We start from the raw sequence: 16,163 nt of genomic DNA, 5'->3' as shown, positions 1-16,163 counted from the left end.
TGCTGCTCCTCCTGTTCTGAAGAGGTACCCCAGCCATTAGAAAAGGCAGCATTCTGTAGTGAAAGGGCCCTGGGCAAGGAGCCAAGAGAGCCAGGCTCTGGTTCAGCCAAGGATACCCTATGTGACCCTTAAAGGCCCAGTGTCATCATCTATCAAGGAGCTTTCTTAACAATTTCACAGGGTTCTTATGAGGACTAAATGATATAATTTACTTAAAGTGCTCAAAAATTGTGACATGCTCCATAAATCTAAGCTACTGCCATGGTTCTCCCACTGGTCCAATTCTCACACTTTACTGTGGCCTAGAGAGTTCCTGAAGGCTATGCCGGGGAGCACAAGCGCTGGCAGATCCTACAAACTGGAAAAGCTCAAGGTACAAACCCAAAGACAAACTCTGCCTTTTGGCAGAAGACAGATGACTAATGAGTCCCTGGCTGTGCTTGACATTCTATATCTCACCTTGAGTACCTCTGCCTCTTGCCCCCACATCAAGGCTCAGGGCAAATGCTACCATCTATCTCCTTTCAAGAAGCTGTTCTGATTTTCCAGTTTGTGGTTCTTTCCCTAATCACAGTGTATTTTATTTTTAATCTCTCCTGTAATACTCTGGGAAGACCATGTCTCCCTCAAATAGATTTGGAAGTAGAAATGACCTTAGAGGTCATCTAGTTCATTTTGTGCATTTGGGGTGGGGGGGTGGGGGGTGGCACTAGGCAATGGGGTTAAGTGACTTGCCCAGGGTCACACAGCTAGTAAGCGTTATGTGTCTGAGGCTGGATTTGAACTCATGTCCTCCAGAAGCCAGGGCTGGTGCTCTATCCACTGCGCCACCTAACTGCCCCTCTAGGTCATTTTATGGATGAGGAACCCCAAGGTCAAACTGGCTGTGTATGGCAGAACTAGAGTTTGAAGACCTACGGACCTCAGGCTTTTCCCTTTACATTATGCATCCTCCTAAATGGACAGTCCTGCTTTCCACTGATAGAATATAAGCTCCTTGAGGACAAGAACGTTGATACTTATTTTTTAAATCTATGTGTTAGATTCCATGCTAGGGAACTAGTACAGTGTCTGGCCCATAGAAGGTGCTTAATAAATGCTTTATTAATTGCTCATTAACTGATGGATTAATTTGTTCAGAAAGGCTCATCACCAGAAGGTTGGCCACAGAGACTCAGGGACTGTCTACTAAGATGTGGAAGGACTCAAGTGGATGAGCTCACACATCTGCTGAAGCTTACGTTATCATTATCAGCATGCTGTTTTATAACTTAAGAAGGCCCGTCTTTCTGGCTCTCAACCTTGCAGGTAAGAAGCGTCACCAGAGCTGAAGTCTGCAGACACTCAGCTCTGTGGGCCCTCTTGCCACCTGCTGGACACCTTATGTAACACAGGAATTCAACTCAATTCAGTTCAACAAACATTTACTGATGTCTCTTACGTGCAGGGCTCTACTGTAAAGAACACAAATGAGACTAAACACATGCTCTTCTCAACCCTCACGGAGTTTATTTAATAAGCAAGGTCCCCCATACTGCTGGTTTTGTCAAGCAGGAAGTTGCCCCAGAAAGCTGGGACTGGAAGATAAGTGGATCCAAAGTAACTTCCTCTAAATTATGGTAGGAGAGGGGGAAGTAGGTTTCCTCCACCCCATTTTGTGGTTCTCATGACAATAACAAGCATGAACTAAGTTGTTTAAACTAAAGCTTCATTCGACTTTATCTCCTCCCTTTACAATAGACACACAATCAGCTGTAGCACAATGAGCAGACAGAGTTCACCCTTACTGTTCTGTTGTAACTTCCATCTCGACCTATCCTCCTGAAAGGTAAGGTGATAAGATTTCTCCCCCAAAGTCCCTCACTACCTACGACTGGCCAGATGCATGTCAGATAACAACCAGGGAAAAGTACTGCACAGAGACATAATACTGGCCCAATAAGAGAGGTAAACATATTTGTTTCTTGACTATACACTTTAGAGAGCAAACTAGAAAGATCATTTATCAGAAAATCAATTTCACATATGGTTACTTTCAAGAAGGTACAATTCACCAGGCAGTGGCAAATTGAGTCAAATTTGACTTAATATCACAAATGTAGTTGCTACTACCAAAGACAGTTTTAAATTTGAATTCCTAAAGGGGCCCTTCAGGAAAGAATACTTTTGCTAGGTTAGGATTCTAGGCTAAAAACTACACCCTTTCCCCCAAATTTGCTAATAATAATTGCATCTACAAAATACATTGCATCCATACATAAAAAATCTCCAAGATGTTGAGGAGATCCAATTTAGAGAATTTATAGAAAGATTACAGATGAGAATTGTACAGTATGAGACTGGATGTATGTATAGTGAACTGCACCAGTAGAGGGGGTACCCATGAGATAATATTATAGATCACTAAAGCAATAACAACTCCCATTCATATAGGGTGTCCCCAAAGTCTTAATTTTAGTACGCTAAAACTTTTGGGACACCCTTATATGGTGCTTTAAGGTTTACAAATGTTTTCCAAATAACAATTCTGTGGGGAAGGGAGCACAAGTACTATCTCCATGTCGCCAATGGAGAAGCTGGGTCTGAGGGAGGTTAAGAGACTTGCCTACATGTAGGAGTCACATCTCCACTGAGATAAAGGAACCCAGAATCTGGAATCAGAGGTTGGGGCCCCTCTATTGGCCCTACCACTTACTGCCAGTATGACTCTGGGTATGTGACTTAGGCTCTCTCAGCCTCAGTTTCCTCATCTGCAAAACAAGAAACTTGGACTAGATTAGAAGATCCTACCCTGGGGTCTCTGGAGAGACTGGGGGGGGGGGATAAGGGAGGCTAACTTGAAACTTTGAATATTTTCACAACTATATTTCATATAATTGGCTTTCTTTGTAATCCTCTGTACAGACCCTTTCATAGACCTCCTCCTACCCTCAAGGGGTTTCATGTGGCCCCGCGCCCTCTGTGGCTTCAATGCCTAGAGGGAATACCCTAGCCCCACCTACTACCTGCCCTCAAATTTGCATAATACAAATTTCCATTTGCAAAAATCTAGAACTGTCTATTTTATTTGAAGAATTTAACAACATGATTCTGAGAAAGGATCCATAAAGGGGTCCACGACACCATCCCTGATGGTCTAGACTCTAGGGGATCTCTAAGATCCCTCACAGTTCTAACATCTAATGGGAAGTTCCAAGGTTCCACTAATTCCTGCCCTGTTTTGAGGAGTCATTAACGAGGGCTATTCAGGAAAACCTGAGCCCAACTTCTTTCTGCCTCAGACATTTACTAGTTGTGTCTCTTGGTAAGTGACTTGTCATCTCTCAGCCTCAGTTTCCTCATTTGTAAAATGAGAACAGTAATGACACCTACCTCAGAGGGTTTTTGTGAGGATCAAATAATATATATAAAATGCTCTGCATACCTTAAAGCAATATATAAGCTGTTATTATTATTATTACTCTAGACTTGGGAGTCAGGAAGACCCAGGTTGAATCTTGTTTCAGACACTGTGTGACCCTAGACAAATCATTTAACATATGTCTGCTTTAACTTCCTCTTCTGTTAAGCGGTGAAGGGGGGAGAGTGAATCTGATGGCCTCTACAATCCCTGCCAGGTCTAAATTTATGATTCTTTGTTATATCTGTATTCAAAGGTCCCGATGTGTTTTCCTTAAGTTGGTATAAAATTCAAGGATCTGCTGAGACGGTCCTTTGCTGATTAACCAAAATTTAGTAGAAAGAATGACTCAACAAACATTGATTAAGCATACACTGTGTGTCAGATACTCTGCCAGATGGTGGATATACAAAGGCAAAAGTAAAAACCCCTGCCCTAATGGAGCTCACAGTGTATTGGGTAGACAACAAATACAGACAAGACAGATAACAAGGTAATTTATATGGGAAGTCACTTTACAATAGGTGGTGGAAAGGGGAAGAAGAGCACAGAAGGCTTCACGTAGAAAAGGGGTTGGCAAACTATGGCCCATGAGCCCAATCCACCCATTCTGAGCTCCTGGGCTATTCAACCAACATGGGGTAGTCTGGATTTGTGGGCCATATCTGGACCCAGATGGAGAAGGTGATATCTGATGTTAGGACCCCAGTTTTGAGTCCTGGTTCTGCCATTAAATAGTTATATGATTATATAAACCATGTTCTTTCTTTGGGCCCAAGTTTTCTCTTCTGTCAGTCAAGCATAATACTGACCCCTCAGGGTCATACGTTTCACCACTACATAACAGTCAGCTATCAAATCCTCCACCCAGACCATGGCTACCATGATTATTCCTACCAACCCTCTACATACACCCTGGACCTCAAGAAATACTGCCTCTAGTTTGCAGAAACTAATCTACTTATCTCTGGAGTACCTGTCATGTGCATCTAACCCATTTACTCTTGATTGAGTTGAGCACAATCTAAGCCGCTTATTCCGCTGTATTTACTAGCTGGTTCTAGACAACAGACCATGTTTTACTTCAACATCTCATCCAGCTGTCCACCTAGGCCATCTGGTCTGCCATGAGATGTTCATCCCTCTCCCTACTTTCCAATTCTGCAAGTAGAGACAACTGACCGTCCTACACATCAACTCACCAACTGATTCCCTAGACCAACACTCTCTTATATGCTGTCTTCTCTTTTTAATATTTTTATCCCTAGGGCATAGCACATATCTTAATAAATGCTTGCTGACTAATAAATGTTTTCATTTATTCATTCATTCCCTGCAAGAAAAGTACTTTGTAAACCTTCAAGTTTCTAGGGACACCTGGATGATGCAGTGGATGGAGTGCCAGGCCTGAAGTCTTCCCGAGTTCAAATCTGGCCTCAGACACTCACTAGCAAGTGACCCTGGGCAAGTCACTTAACCCCAACTGTTCCTCATTTGTAAAATGAGCTGGAGAAGGAAATGGCAAACCACTTCTGTATCTTTGCCAAGAAAACCCCAAATAGGGTCACAAAAAGTTAGACACAATTGAAAAACAACTAACAAAATCTTAAAGTTGCTATAGAAATTCATATTCTTATTATTAAAGCATATTGTAGCCCAAATATAGCAAAAGCATAAACCCCTATCCCATAAGATAGTTAAAGTCACGTCCTGCATTCTCTGGTTGTGTGTATACTGCAAAATTCTGTCCTGGGCTTTTTTTTTTCTTCCTATACATTTTTCAGCTCCCAAGTTTCATTATCTGCGTAAGAAGTCCCAGGTGTACAGATCCAGCCCTCGTTTCTTTCCTGAACCCCAGGCCCATGAGACCCACTGCTTCTTTGACATTTTGCACTAGATGTAAGATAAGGCAACTCAAACCAAATTGGTCCAAAGTAGAACTCCTTATCTCCCTCCCCTCCCCAACCCACCCCCTTTTGAGCTTCTCTGTTTCTAATAAGGGCCCCACCACCATACTTCTCTCAGCCAGGTTCACAACTTTGGAGCAGTCTCCAAAACCCCTTCACTTGTCCTGACACTACAGATCCACTAAGCTGCCAAGTTTTGTTGACTCTCCCTGCACATTTCTCACATCCCACTCATACAGCTCTCCTCACTTTTCACTCAGACAACAGCCACCTCCTAAAGCAGTCTCTCTGCAATCCAATCCATCCTCCACAAAGATGAATACTCCTAAAGCACACATCTCTGCTCAAAAAACTCCAGTGCCTCTCTTTTCCCTTTGAAATAAAATACAAACTCCTCTGTTTGGCTTTTAAAATGCTTTATAATAGTGGAAGAAACTAAGTATTTATTAAACTCCCACTATGTGCCAGGCACTGTGCTAAGTGCTATACAAAATATTATCTCATTGAATCCTCACAACTAGATGCTACCATTATCCCATTTTCAGGTGAGGAAACTGAGACAGAGGTTAAGTTACTTGCCTAATACAGGTAGTTAGGTGTCTGAGGCTGCACTGGAGTTCAGGTCATCCTGACTCCAGCCCAGCATGCTGTGCACTGTGGCACCCCTACTGGCTTCTAATAAGACAGCTTCAGATTTATCCATTATTCCCCTTCACACACAATATCCCATTTACATCTGCACACCTTTCCACAGGCTCCATTCTCCCTCACCCCTGGATCTCAGAATCCTGGTTCCTTCCAGCCTCACTTTCTGCAGGAGGCCTTTCTCGAAACCCTCGGGATGCTTCAGGGCCTCACTCTGAACCAATTATCTTGTATTTACTTTGTACATATTTTCTCCTTAGGAGTCATTCCCATCAAAAGAATCTAAGTTCCCTGAAGGCAGGGACAGTTTATTTTGAACTTTGTATTCCCAGAACCTAGCATAGTACCTGGTACGTGGCAGGTGCTTAATAAATGCTGACTTATTGATTGATACAGGCAGGTAACTATTTAGGGGAGAAAACTATGATATTTTTGGAAAATACTTATTTGTTCCTCCCCCCACTCTCCACTCCCCCCCCCAAGCAAACCTGGCTGCTGTAAGGCATCCCAGGAAAGGAACAGGATGATATCCAGCATTGCCTTGAGGCAGAATCTAGCCATTGTCTTGGCCAGACTTCTCAGTATTTGGAGAAGCAACACAGAGAGGAAGAAGGCAGTCCTTTCCTCACCAGCTTGCATGAAGCATTTTCACTGACAGCAAAAGCAAGTGACTGAAGGAATATTAGCTAGTTTTTAACAGACTACAAGGAAGCAGAAATGCCTGCAGGGCAGGACAACCCTTGGCCCATCTGGCTTGCTTTACCCACCCAATCCTAAAAGCCAGAGATGGCCTGAGAAACAGAATGGCAGAAACTAGAGAGATAATTCCCCTCATTCTAAAGACAGGGAAAATGAACCTTAGGGAAGTGAAGAGACTTAAATGTACCAAAAGACACTCCAAAGGACACAAAGACAAGAGGACAACCTGGAAAAGAATACGTTGTTGAATTTATTATAAACACTTTTTGTTTTAAAGTGAGGGCTACCTGACAAGGGCTTTTAAAGTCCTCTTTAAAGAACATAAAAATCTTTTTTTCTCATCTACTTTATAACTGGAAATGTTCATTTTGGGGGTGTTTGTGGAACTTTAGAATTTTAGCAAATTAAATGTAAAAAGAAGACGGATGACTGGCACCCGGTCCAAGAGAGCACCAGTAATAGAAGTGGTCTGAAGCCAGACCACCCTCAGGTGATTTCTGGGCCCCTCTCAGACCCGGCCCTCTCTCCAGGACTCCATCAAAGGGAACACTTGTGCCTCCCCCTTCCCGCATTTGCCTGACCACCTGAGAGGGAGAGTGGGCTTAGAAATCAGTTGTGCCTACAAAGCAATTACTAAAGACAATACCAGGACACGAGGCAGAGGAGTTGAGTAAAGAGAATGAAGCAATTCTGAATTTTATGAGAGCAGGATTAATAGCACCAGCTATGTATAGCTCTAGTGCTCGGAGGGGAGGCATTGTTCTCAGACAATATAAAACAATTTTTGAATCAAAGCAAGGTGATGCAGTCTCCAGAGCTGAAGTTTTTCAGTGGCCTTGAGGATTAAAAGGGAAAGTTACAGGGACCAATTGAGCACAATATTTTAACAGCCTGACAAGAGTTTAAACAACTCCATGAAATTTAAATACCACGAGTGAGACATTAGTGGAAGTGAGCTCACTGCTAGGGAGCTGAGAAGGAATGGAGTCTGGTGGCAAGCGCCCCAGAGAATCAGTGGGAAACCCGGGACTGTAGGCAGACTCTGACATCTATTGTGCATCTAACTGTGAGCAAGTATCTGTTCTCCGAGATTCAAGAGCCTTATCTGTCAGATGGGAGATAATACTTGTGTGACAACAGACTTTGGAGAACTGTTGGAAGAAAATACTCTGTATTCTTTAAAACACTAAAGAACTTTGAGTTACTGGGCACTGTCCATGGGCTAGGGAATCAGACAAAAATAAAACTGTTCCTGTCCACAAGGGGCTTACATTCTACTGGGGTGGGAGGGACCAGAAAAACAACATGCATACATATAAGTAAATATTAAATACAGTATGCGCTATATGCTTAACCAATGATTTTTGAATGAATTAAAGTGACTTGCCCAGGTCACATAACTAGGTAACAGCAAAGAATACTCAAACCCAGGTTTTGATGCCAGATAAAGGATTCTTTCTGCTACACTTTGGTGAGGTCTGTCTATTTAAGAATCTGTGATTTCTTTAGGGTGGTTATTCTTTCTGGTGACATAGCTCAGCATCCCTCTACAACTCAGCAGACAGTCTAAAAGTTCTTATGGCTCAAAAATCCACTGCCCTGTTATCAATTTGGTTTTGTTTTTGTTTTGTTTTGTTTTGTTTTGGCTAGGCAATGGGGTTAAGTGACTTTCCCAGGGTCACACAGCTAGTAAGTGTTATGTATCTGAGGCCAGATCTGAACTCAGGTCCTTCTGAATTCAGGGCAGACACTCTATCCACTGCGCCACTTAGCTGCCCCCCCCCATTATCAATTTGTAATAAGCTTCTCTGAACGTGCTGGGTTGGTCCTTGGACAACACAGAGTCCACCACTGGACCCATATTCAAAGCCTTTCCAAATTCAGAGGACCAGGCACCACTTGTGCTCCACTGTCAAAGCCTTTGAAAGCCAAGTGTCCCTGAGCCTCACCATGACAATATATCACACTAAGCCTTTAGTATTTAGTAAGAGTATCCCTTTATACGCTGAGGAATGCTGGGGGAGCTATAGGGACTAAAGGAGATAGTGTTTTTGGTGTAAAGATGATTACTTCAGAGTTCTGCCCTGACAAATCCCCCTCCTAGCCTGAGGTACTTCTAAAGGAATTTGACTCAACTGTGAGTTTCTGAAGGAAAAATACATTAATAATGGGTGTCTATAGATATTCTCCCTAAGTCAGGCAACAGAAATGTTGATGAATGCAGTTCTCTGTTCCACCCCAATACTATACTCTTTTATCAGATTCTAAGAACAATTCCAAGCTTTATCTAACTTCACCAGGCCATCTCTTCTGAGGTTCCTGCTGTTACCACCTCTTTAAGAAGGGGTGAAGGGGGAAGTGTTTTTCCTGTCCCCTCTCAACAGAGATAAGATCAGTTACTAACCCACTCAGCTCCTTTCACCACATTTTACCTTTTCCTACAAATATTTTCTATGAATATATACCTACAGCTCACCTCCTCAAGAGAACAAGGGCAATAGGGCTTTATAGAAAAGGTGAGGTGTGTGTAAGGGAGAGACAGTCTTTAAAATAATGAAAAATCTAGAATGGGATTAAAGGAAATGTGGAGGGGGGACAGGGAGAGAGGTAAAGAGTACAAAGAGAGAAGTCAGTAACAAAAAGTTTTAAAAAGCATCACTGAAAAAATTCCTCAGAAATTGGGCTGGGGCCCCACTGCCCACAGAACTGCTAGAAGAGGGGAGCCAAACTTCTTTGTCATGCTGGGGAACTTTGGGCAAAGGACCTAGTAAAGAAAAGCGTAAGCTCCACAAAGCTGGCAGGGAAGGGAGCCCCTCCATATCTCAGAACTAGTTCTGGCACAAAGCAGAAGCAAGGGGCTTAGGAGAAGGGGGTACAACCATTAAGGCCTAGAGATTTATTGAGTACAACTTCACTGACCAGTAGAACTGTGGGCAGGAATATTGGAAACCTAAGTTTAATTTGTTAAGTCAAGTTGATTCTTTAGCACTGAGGCCAGAAGCCAGCTCTGTCTACTGAGGTGGGGGTTGAGCTTAATCTGTTAGCATGTGAAGGACATACTAAACTGTTTCTAAAGGATCCTGAAAATAGGTCTTTAGTTTTGGAGGGGCCTGCCAAGTGTTCTGGAGCAACAACCCAACAAGAAAGTGGACCATTAAAGTGGGAAAGGTCAAAAGAAGCAACAAGCACCAAGGAGAAAAGAGAAAATCTTGCCATTTTCTCTAGCTGGGAAGAGCAGCAGCTAAACACTAGGTAATCTTTAGAATAAAGAATTGCTAAGAAAATAGGTCAAAACAAGCAAAATAGAAACACTCGGAACTCTAAGTTTAGGGTCAAGGACAAACAATCCCTTGCATGGACATGACTCCACAGTTATATAGGCCCAGAACAAATTTCTAGGTTGACATGTTTATTCTCTAACAAATGATTAGTTTACAGCTAATTGATATCCCTGAGAATGTTGAAATATCAGTTAAGGGTGACAAAGTCATCATTTGTGTTGTTACTCTTAAGGATTTTTTCTGAAACCCACCTTATGGGGTAGGGAGATCTAATTCAATTCAATTCAATTCAGCAGTCTTCTCTGTCCTTGAGTATTAAACAATTCAGCACCATTTACTAGTTTTCCCATAAAAATAGGTAAACAGGCAATGTATTCTGCATCTATGGAAGCAGCACTTCATTCTCCTAGTCGGTTCACCAGGTTCTTCCTATAAGCTCGGAGCCATCTTTGGCTCCTTTTCTCTTCATCTGAATCCATCCCTTTCTTATCATTTGTACTACTGGCACCCTAATTCAGTCCCTCACCCACTCAGTCAAATAGCCTAAGTGGTCTCCTAGCCCACATCCCATCCTACATGCCACTTACTGATCCTCCTAATGCATAGATCTAATTCTATCACTCTATAGCTCCAGGACCCTCAATAGTTCCCTGCTGCCTACCAAATCAAGTCCAAACTCCTTAGTCTCTCTCTAACCTAAGTCCAACCTATATTTCTAGCTCTAGCTTTTACTACTGCCCTTCACCTACTCTATGCTGAGGCAAAACTGCATTCCACACCTTCTCCTGACCACATCTTGAACTTTATTACATCTGCTCAAGCTGTTTCCAAGGCTTGGAATTCACTTTTCCCAATTCATCGCATTGTCATCCTACCCCAACTTTCAAGGGCCATATCAAATACCTCTTCTTCCAGGAAAACTTCCTAGATCCTTCAAGTCAGAAATGTTCTCTTCTTCATTTGATCTCAAAGAATTTTCTAGTCCCCTTATGCACTGACAATTTGTATTATATACATATCTCCACAACAAAACCTTCTGGAGTACATGAACTAAATTTTCTTTAATTTTCTATCTCCTCAGTGTTAAGTATAAAAATTAACAAATTTTTGTTTTTGAATAGCTATCAACTGACATACATTCAAGAAAATATAAACAATTTCCAAGTTCAGGTAAATTGCTCCCACAAATTATACACACTCATCACTGATGCTATATGGACCATGAAACTGGCCATTATCTTAGAGACTTAAATTATATTCTTCTCCCTGCCAGTAATGTTTTGGTCGATAACCCAGCACAAAGCTATTTCTGGCATAGGCTCATGAAACTATTTATGAAATAGTTCTAGCCTGCCAAAGGAAAACTAGATCTTTTGCCAAAGAACCTGAAAAGGTACTGAATTAACCACTTGGTGGCTAGGCATGCTGAGGATGAGGGAGGTCAGTTTAAGAAAGCACAGCTAAACCATGGGAGGAAAAATACCATCTGCCACAGGCCAAACCTTCCTAGAACACCCCTTTGGGGATATTCATAGTAAGTGCAGAGAGCACCACCTACTGTACCACTCTGGACATGCAACTGAGAAAGGATTAGGTCAAAATATCTGCAGGACCAACTCCGTTCATCTCAGAGCTACTAAACCCAGGAGCACATAAGCCCTTGATTAAGTTTAGCTGGATAGGATCTTGAATCTTTGCTCAATACTAGATTTTAAGGCCCGAAACGCAAAATTTCTCTTATTCTCTAGGAATAAGTAGCCTTTCTCCAAAATCTAGCACCAGTTTAGAAATCCCCTCAGCACACATGCTCTAATTTCAGCCACACTAAAATATTGACCTCCTCCACAGCTTTGTATCAGAGGATTTCAAATGAGAATGTACATTAGCGATATCTAGTCAGATCCCTCAGAGAAGTTAAATGACTACGCCATCACTCAGGTATAAGTGGAATAGCAAGAAGGCAAACTCAGGCCCTTTAATTCTCTGGTGTTCTTTCCACTATACAACAGAGCCTATTCTGTTCTCTATACCTCAATACCCTCTCCTTCACTGCCAATGGTTGCTACTGATATCCTTAAAGTCCCTTTTTAAATAAATGCAACTCTTCCTCCTCTGAGTTTTCTCATTTGATTTCACAGCACAATAAGAGGTAAGGTGATATAATATAGTATTAAACTTGAAGTCAGGAAGATCAGGGTTTCCATTCCATCTCAGACCCCTACTTGCTGGGTGACTCTGGACAAGTCACTTCAGTCTGAGTTTCTTCATCTACAAAATGGGAATAATAGTCCTTGTAGAACCTACCTCACAGGGTTATGGTGAGGCTCAAAATTAGTTAGCAAAGGCAAAATCTTTTGCAAATTTTAAAGTGCCACATAAATATCAGCTATTACTATTATAATTTTCTATTTCTCTTCTGCAATTAACATTCCAATACATATATTTATCCATGTACATGTTGAGGGGAAAGGCCTTGTCTTAAGTATCATCGAATCCACCCTAAGACAAAGCATGGTGCAAATGTCTATCTAATGCACGGTGCAATGTTACATTCCCTAACAGGAGAGCCCAACAAGAAGAAAACAGAGACACATCAAGAGTTCCGAAGGGCGTCTTCTAAGCTCTCCTGCTTTCAGGGACTGGCAGAGTGTGTGTATGTGTGAGGGGGAGCCGCGATTTCCATAACTAGGATTGACTCAAGTAGTTCATTTTGCCCCCCAAACACCCTTGGTGTGTTCTGTGACATCCAGCCAAAATCTTTAAAAACTGTTGGAGAAAAATGAGTACCCTGAAACAAACAACCACCCTTAATGAATATGAATTCTCATTGCTTAACAGGTACCAAACTAAAAAATAATTTTTCCTTGATCTTCAGAGAAAGAGTGTGAAGTATCATGTGTAAAAGAACGTCTTCTTCCCAAACAAACAAATCCCTAATCACTCCCTAAGAACTAAGTCTGACTGTTCTTCATTTGTCTTCTCAATAGTATGCAAACATCTGGGCTAAAGTAAGGGGGAAATGAAATGCCTTTTTTCAGGAGGAGCAGGAATCACCGAGAGAAATGCTTTTCTGAACCCGCTTTTGCCCAACAAGCAGGAATTGTTTGCTGAAGCTGAAATAATGGGTGTCTGGGGGGAAGTGACCATTACATCTTAAGAGGGCCTCCTGACAGAGAAGAGGATAAAAGCCGAGTTTAGTTGGAAAGAACTCTAGGTTTGGGGAGAGTGGCTTTCAAGAATCTAGAGAAAGGCTAAGTAGAACCTTCTTCTTTCAAATGTCTGCATGAGAAACTAGGCCAAAAGGAACGGGAAGTTCTCAAGAACGGTATTCTGAAGACACAAATGACTCCATCGAAGAACAAAAGGGAGAGCTATCTAAAAAGACTTAGGGAGACACACCGAGAACTCATCAACCAACTTAGATTGTCAAAAGACAGGCATGGAAGATGATACTAAGAACAGGTAAGGAACACTAAGTACTAAAAGACCAGTACAGATCTGTAATTAGGGTCAGAAGCACGAAAGCTCAGAATGATCTGAGGTTGGTGATGAATATTAAGGACAAAAAAAAAAAGAGTAACAATTCTTGTTTAACTGTACCAGGCCTGATAGGTCACACTCAATACTAATTACATTAAGTCACAGAATTCAAATAGAGAGTTTACAATGAGTAAAAAAGTCAAAGAGAAGGCTGAACAATCCAAAGCAGGGGTCAAGGCTGAAGGAAAGTCACTACTCTTCAAAGAACCAGCAATTCTGCTTCAGATTCCCCAACCGGGGCTTTGAGGTGAGAAAAACAGAGCTGGCACAGAGTCACAGAGTGGGCAGGGAGCCTAAAGGGTAGCTAAACCAACTCATATTGGAAAAGTAGTTCCCTCTGAAATAGCCCCAACAAGCAGTCAATCAGCCTTGCTTTAAAACTTTGTTATGAGGAAGGTGCCACACCAGCTAGGTAGTGTAGTGGGCCTGGAGTAATAAAGGCTTGAATTCAAATTCTGCTGCAGATACTTACTGTGTGACCTTGGGCAAGTCACTTAAATTCCATCAACCTCTGTTTTCTCAACTGTCAAATAACAATAACCCCTGTAACAATAGCACCTATCTCACAGGTTGTTGTGAAAATCAAAGGAAGTAATATTTGTAAAGCACTTAACACAGTGTCTGACACATAAACAGTTAATAAATGCTTGTCCTTCCTCTCTTCCCCCCCCTTCCTGAAGGTGCCCATTTCACTTCTGCAGAATTCTAAATCATCACAACACGGAGCTCTGATGGCTCTATCTCAACCCCAAACCTTCTTTTCTACAACTTTTACCCTCTGCTTCTGGTTCTGTCTTCTACAGCAAGGGTGTCAATTTCAAATAGAAAACCACATGTTACCATCATCCAGGTTCTATCATATTTTTATTCTTCATTTCCCAATTACATTTGAATCTGGTTCCTACCAGGCTGTGTCTGATGCCTCTGCTGTGGAGTTATGTGGAACAATGCTAAATCCTCTTATACAACACAGACCTTTAAACACCTGAAGATGCCAATCCTTCTCTTTTTCAGGTTAACCATTCAAGGTACTTCAACTGGTTCTTATAGGGCCTGGTTTTCAGTCTTCTCTCCAACCCTTTTGGACATATTCCAGTTAGTCGAAGTCCTTTCTAAAATACAGCATTACCAAAACTATGATATTTTAGGGAAGGAAACTGATGTTCAGAGAGGGGAAGGGACTTGTCCAAGGTCATTCAGTCGATGTATGGCAAAGCCTTTGCTGCTCCTTCCCAATTCGTTTCTCCCCTAACTCTTCTCATCCTGATCAGGCCAATCTATAAGGCCCTCATTTCTGCCTCAAGCTTTCCCCCAAGAGGCCAATGAAAGCCCCATTATGTGTAGTTGCCAGCATGATGTAAATGACACTCAAAGCTAGAAACTTCCAGTCTCAAAGAACATGACCTAGAGAATGCCTGCCAGTGGAATGCAATGTTTCTAGAAAAATTTCTAGATAACCCTAAACTAATTCTCTGCATAGCTTCATCTCTGGAGACCTTTAGGAATTTCTGCAGTAAAGAAAGAAAGCACTGGCGATTTCGGGATTTGGTAAAGGGGCACTGATCGTTTGAGCCTAAAATCTATTAAGCATTTAAGGTAAGAAGAGGACAAAGGACTGAAAACAGTCGGGTGTGCTGAGCTTAGTGCAAGCTGACACAGAAAGTCCTGTCACAGCAACAAGGCGGCAGAAACTGAATGCACTGCATTGGTAACTCTCGGTACCACTGCAGGTAGAAGCCCTGGAGAAGTGGAGGTGTTTTTAAAGAACTCTTCAAGTTCCCTGCCTGTTTGTTATTCCCAAATTTCAAGGACAGTATCCCATTTTTTGAATGTCTCAGCGTCAGTGACCAGCATTACTGATTTCAAGAATCTCTGGCTTTGTTGGTGAGTACTCACACTGTGCCTCAGTTAGCAGTCTTCCCAAGTTACTATAGCTAAAAGCATCTCTAGCAGCCAACATTCTGTGATGTGTCTCTCCAGGCTTACTAGCCTCGGTCTTAGACCACAGCCCCACAATATGTTACAAGGCTCACACTCAAAGTCAGAATTTGCACTCCCCTTGGCCTAGCCTTGAGACTCCTGGGTCATTCCCACATCACAATGAGGCCCTGGAAGAAAGTGTTGGAATCAAGTTGCCAAGTGGAAAAGTTTGGTTTCTCCACTTCCAGAATTGCTTCACTTCAAGTGCCGTCAAAAGCTAATGTGATAAGAATAATCCCAGAGGAGTCCCCCAAACCACCATTATCTCAGGCCTCCTTACCTTTCAGCAGGTCAGAGAGTGGAGGACCACAATCCCCTGGAATCGTGTAGTCTCCTTTCCCAATGTTTTCAAATAATTTATAGATGTTGTCCCCTTCAAAGGGGTAAAGACCTGTCGTAATGTTGTATCTTGAGTTAGAAGGAAAGAAAGGGAGAAAAACATGAGTTTGCTGGTATAATCCCCAAGTACCATCCTTTCATTGCCCTAGGATTTTCCAAAGGTTCTTAACATTTTCTGTGTCCTTGGACCCCCTTTCTTGGAATAATTTTTTAAAATGCATAACACAAAACACAAAGGGCTACAAAAGAAACTAAATATAAAGAGATACAATTATTGAACAAATTCACAGACCTCAGGTTAAGCAATCTTGTCCTCACTCGCCTCTCTGGTACTTTCTCCAACCAAGTCTCTACCTTATTGCTTCAATATTA

The 16,163-nt window shown here is 42.0% G+C and overlaps 1 protein-coding gene across 5 annotated transcripts in view; it reads right to left on the bottom strand.

The window, feature by feature from the left end:
• Window positions 1-16,163, bottom strand: part of STK11 (serine/threonine kinase 11) — a 189,654-nt gene that overhangs the window by 71,344 nt on the left and 102,147 nt on the right. For all 5 annotated transcript variants that reach the window (XM_021009112.2, XM_021009115.2, XM_021009114.2 and 2 more), the window contains one exon: window positions 15,733-15,860. In XM_021009112.2, coding sequence (XP_020864771.1) covers window positions 15,733-15,860 — 128 coding nt within the window. The remainder of the gene's footprint in view (window positions 1-15,732; window positions 15,861-16,163) is intronic.

Source organism: Phascolarctos cinereus, unplaced genomic scaffold (assembly GCF_003287225.1).
Source record: "Phascolarctos cinereus isolate Bilbo 61053 unplaced genomic scaffold, phaCin_HiC Scaffold_4;HRSCAF=312, whole genome shotgun sequence".
In the NCBI taxonomy this organism is placed as follows: domain Eukaryota; kingdom Metazoa; phylum Chordata; class Mammalia; order Diprotodontia; family Phascolarctidae; genus Phascolarctos; species Phascolarctos cinereus.
The sequence above is the reverse complement of the archived record's forward strand: the minus strand, read 5'-3'. Positions and strand labels throughout refer to the sequence as shown.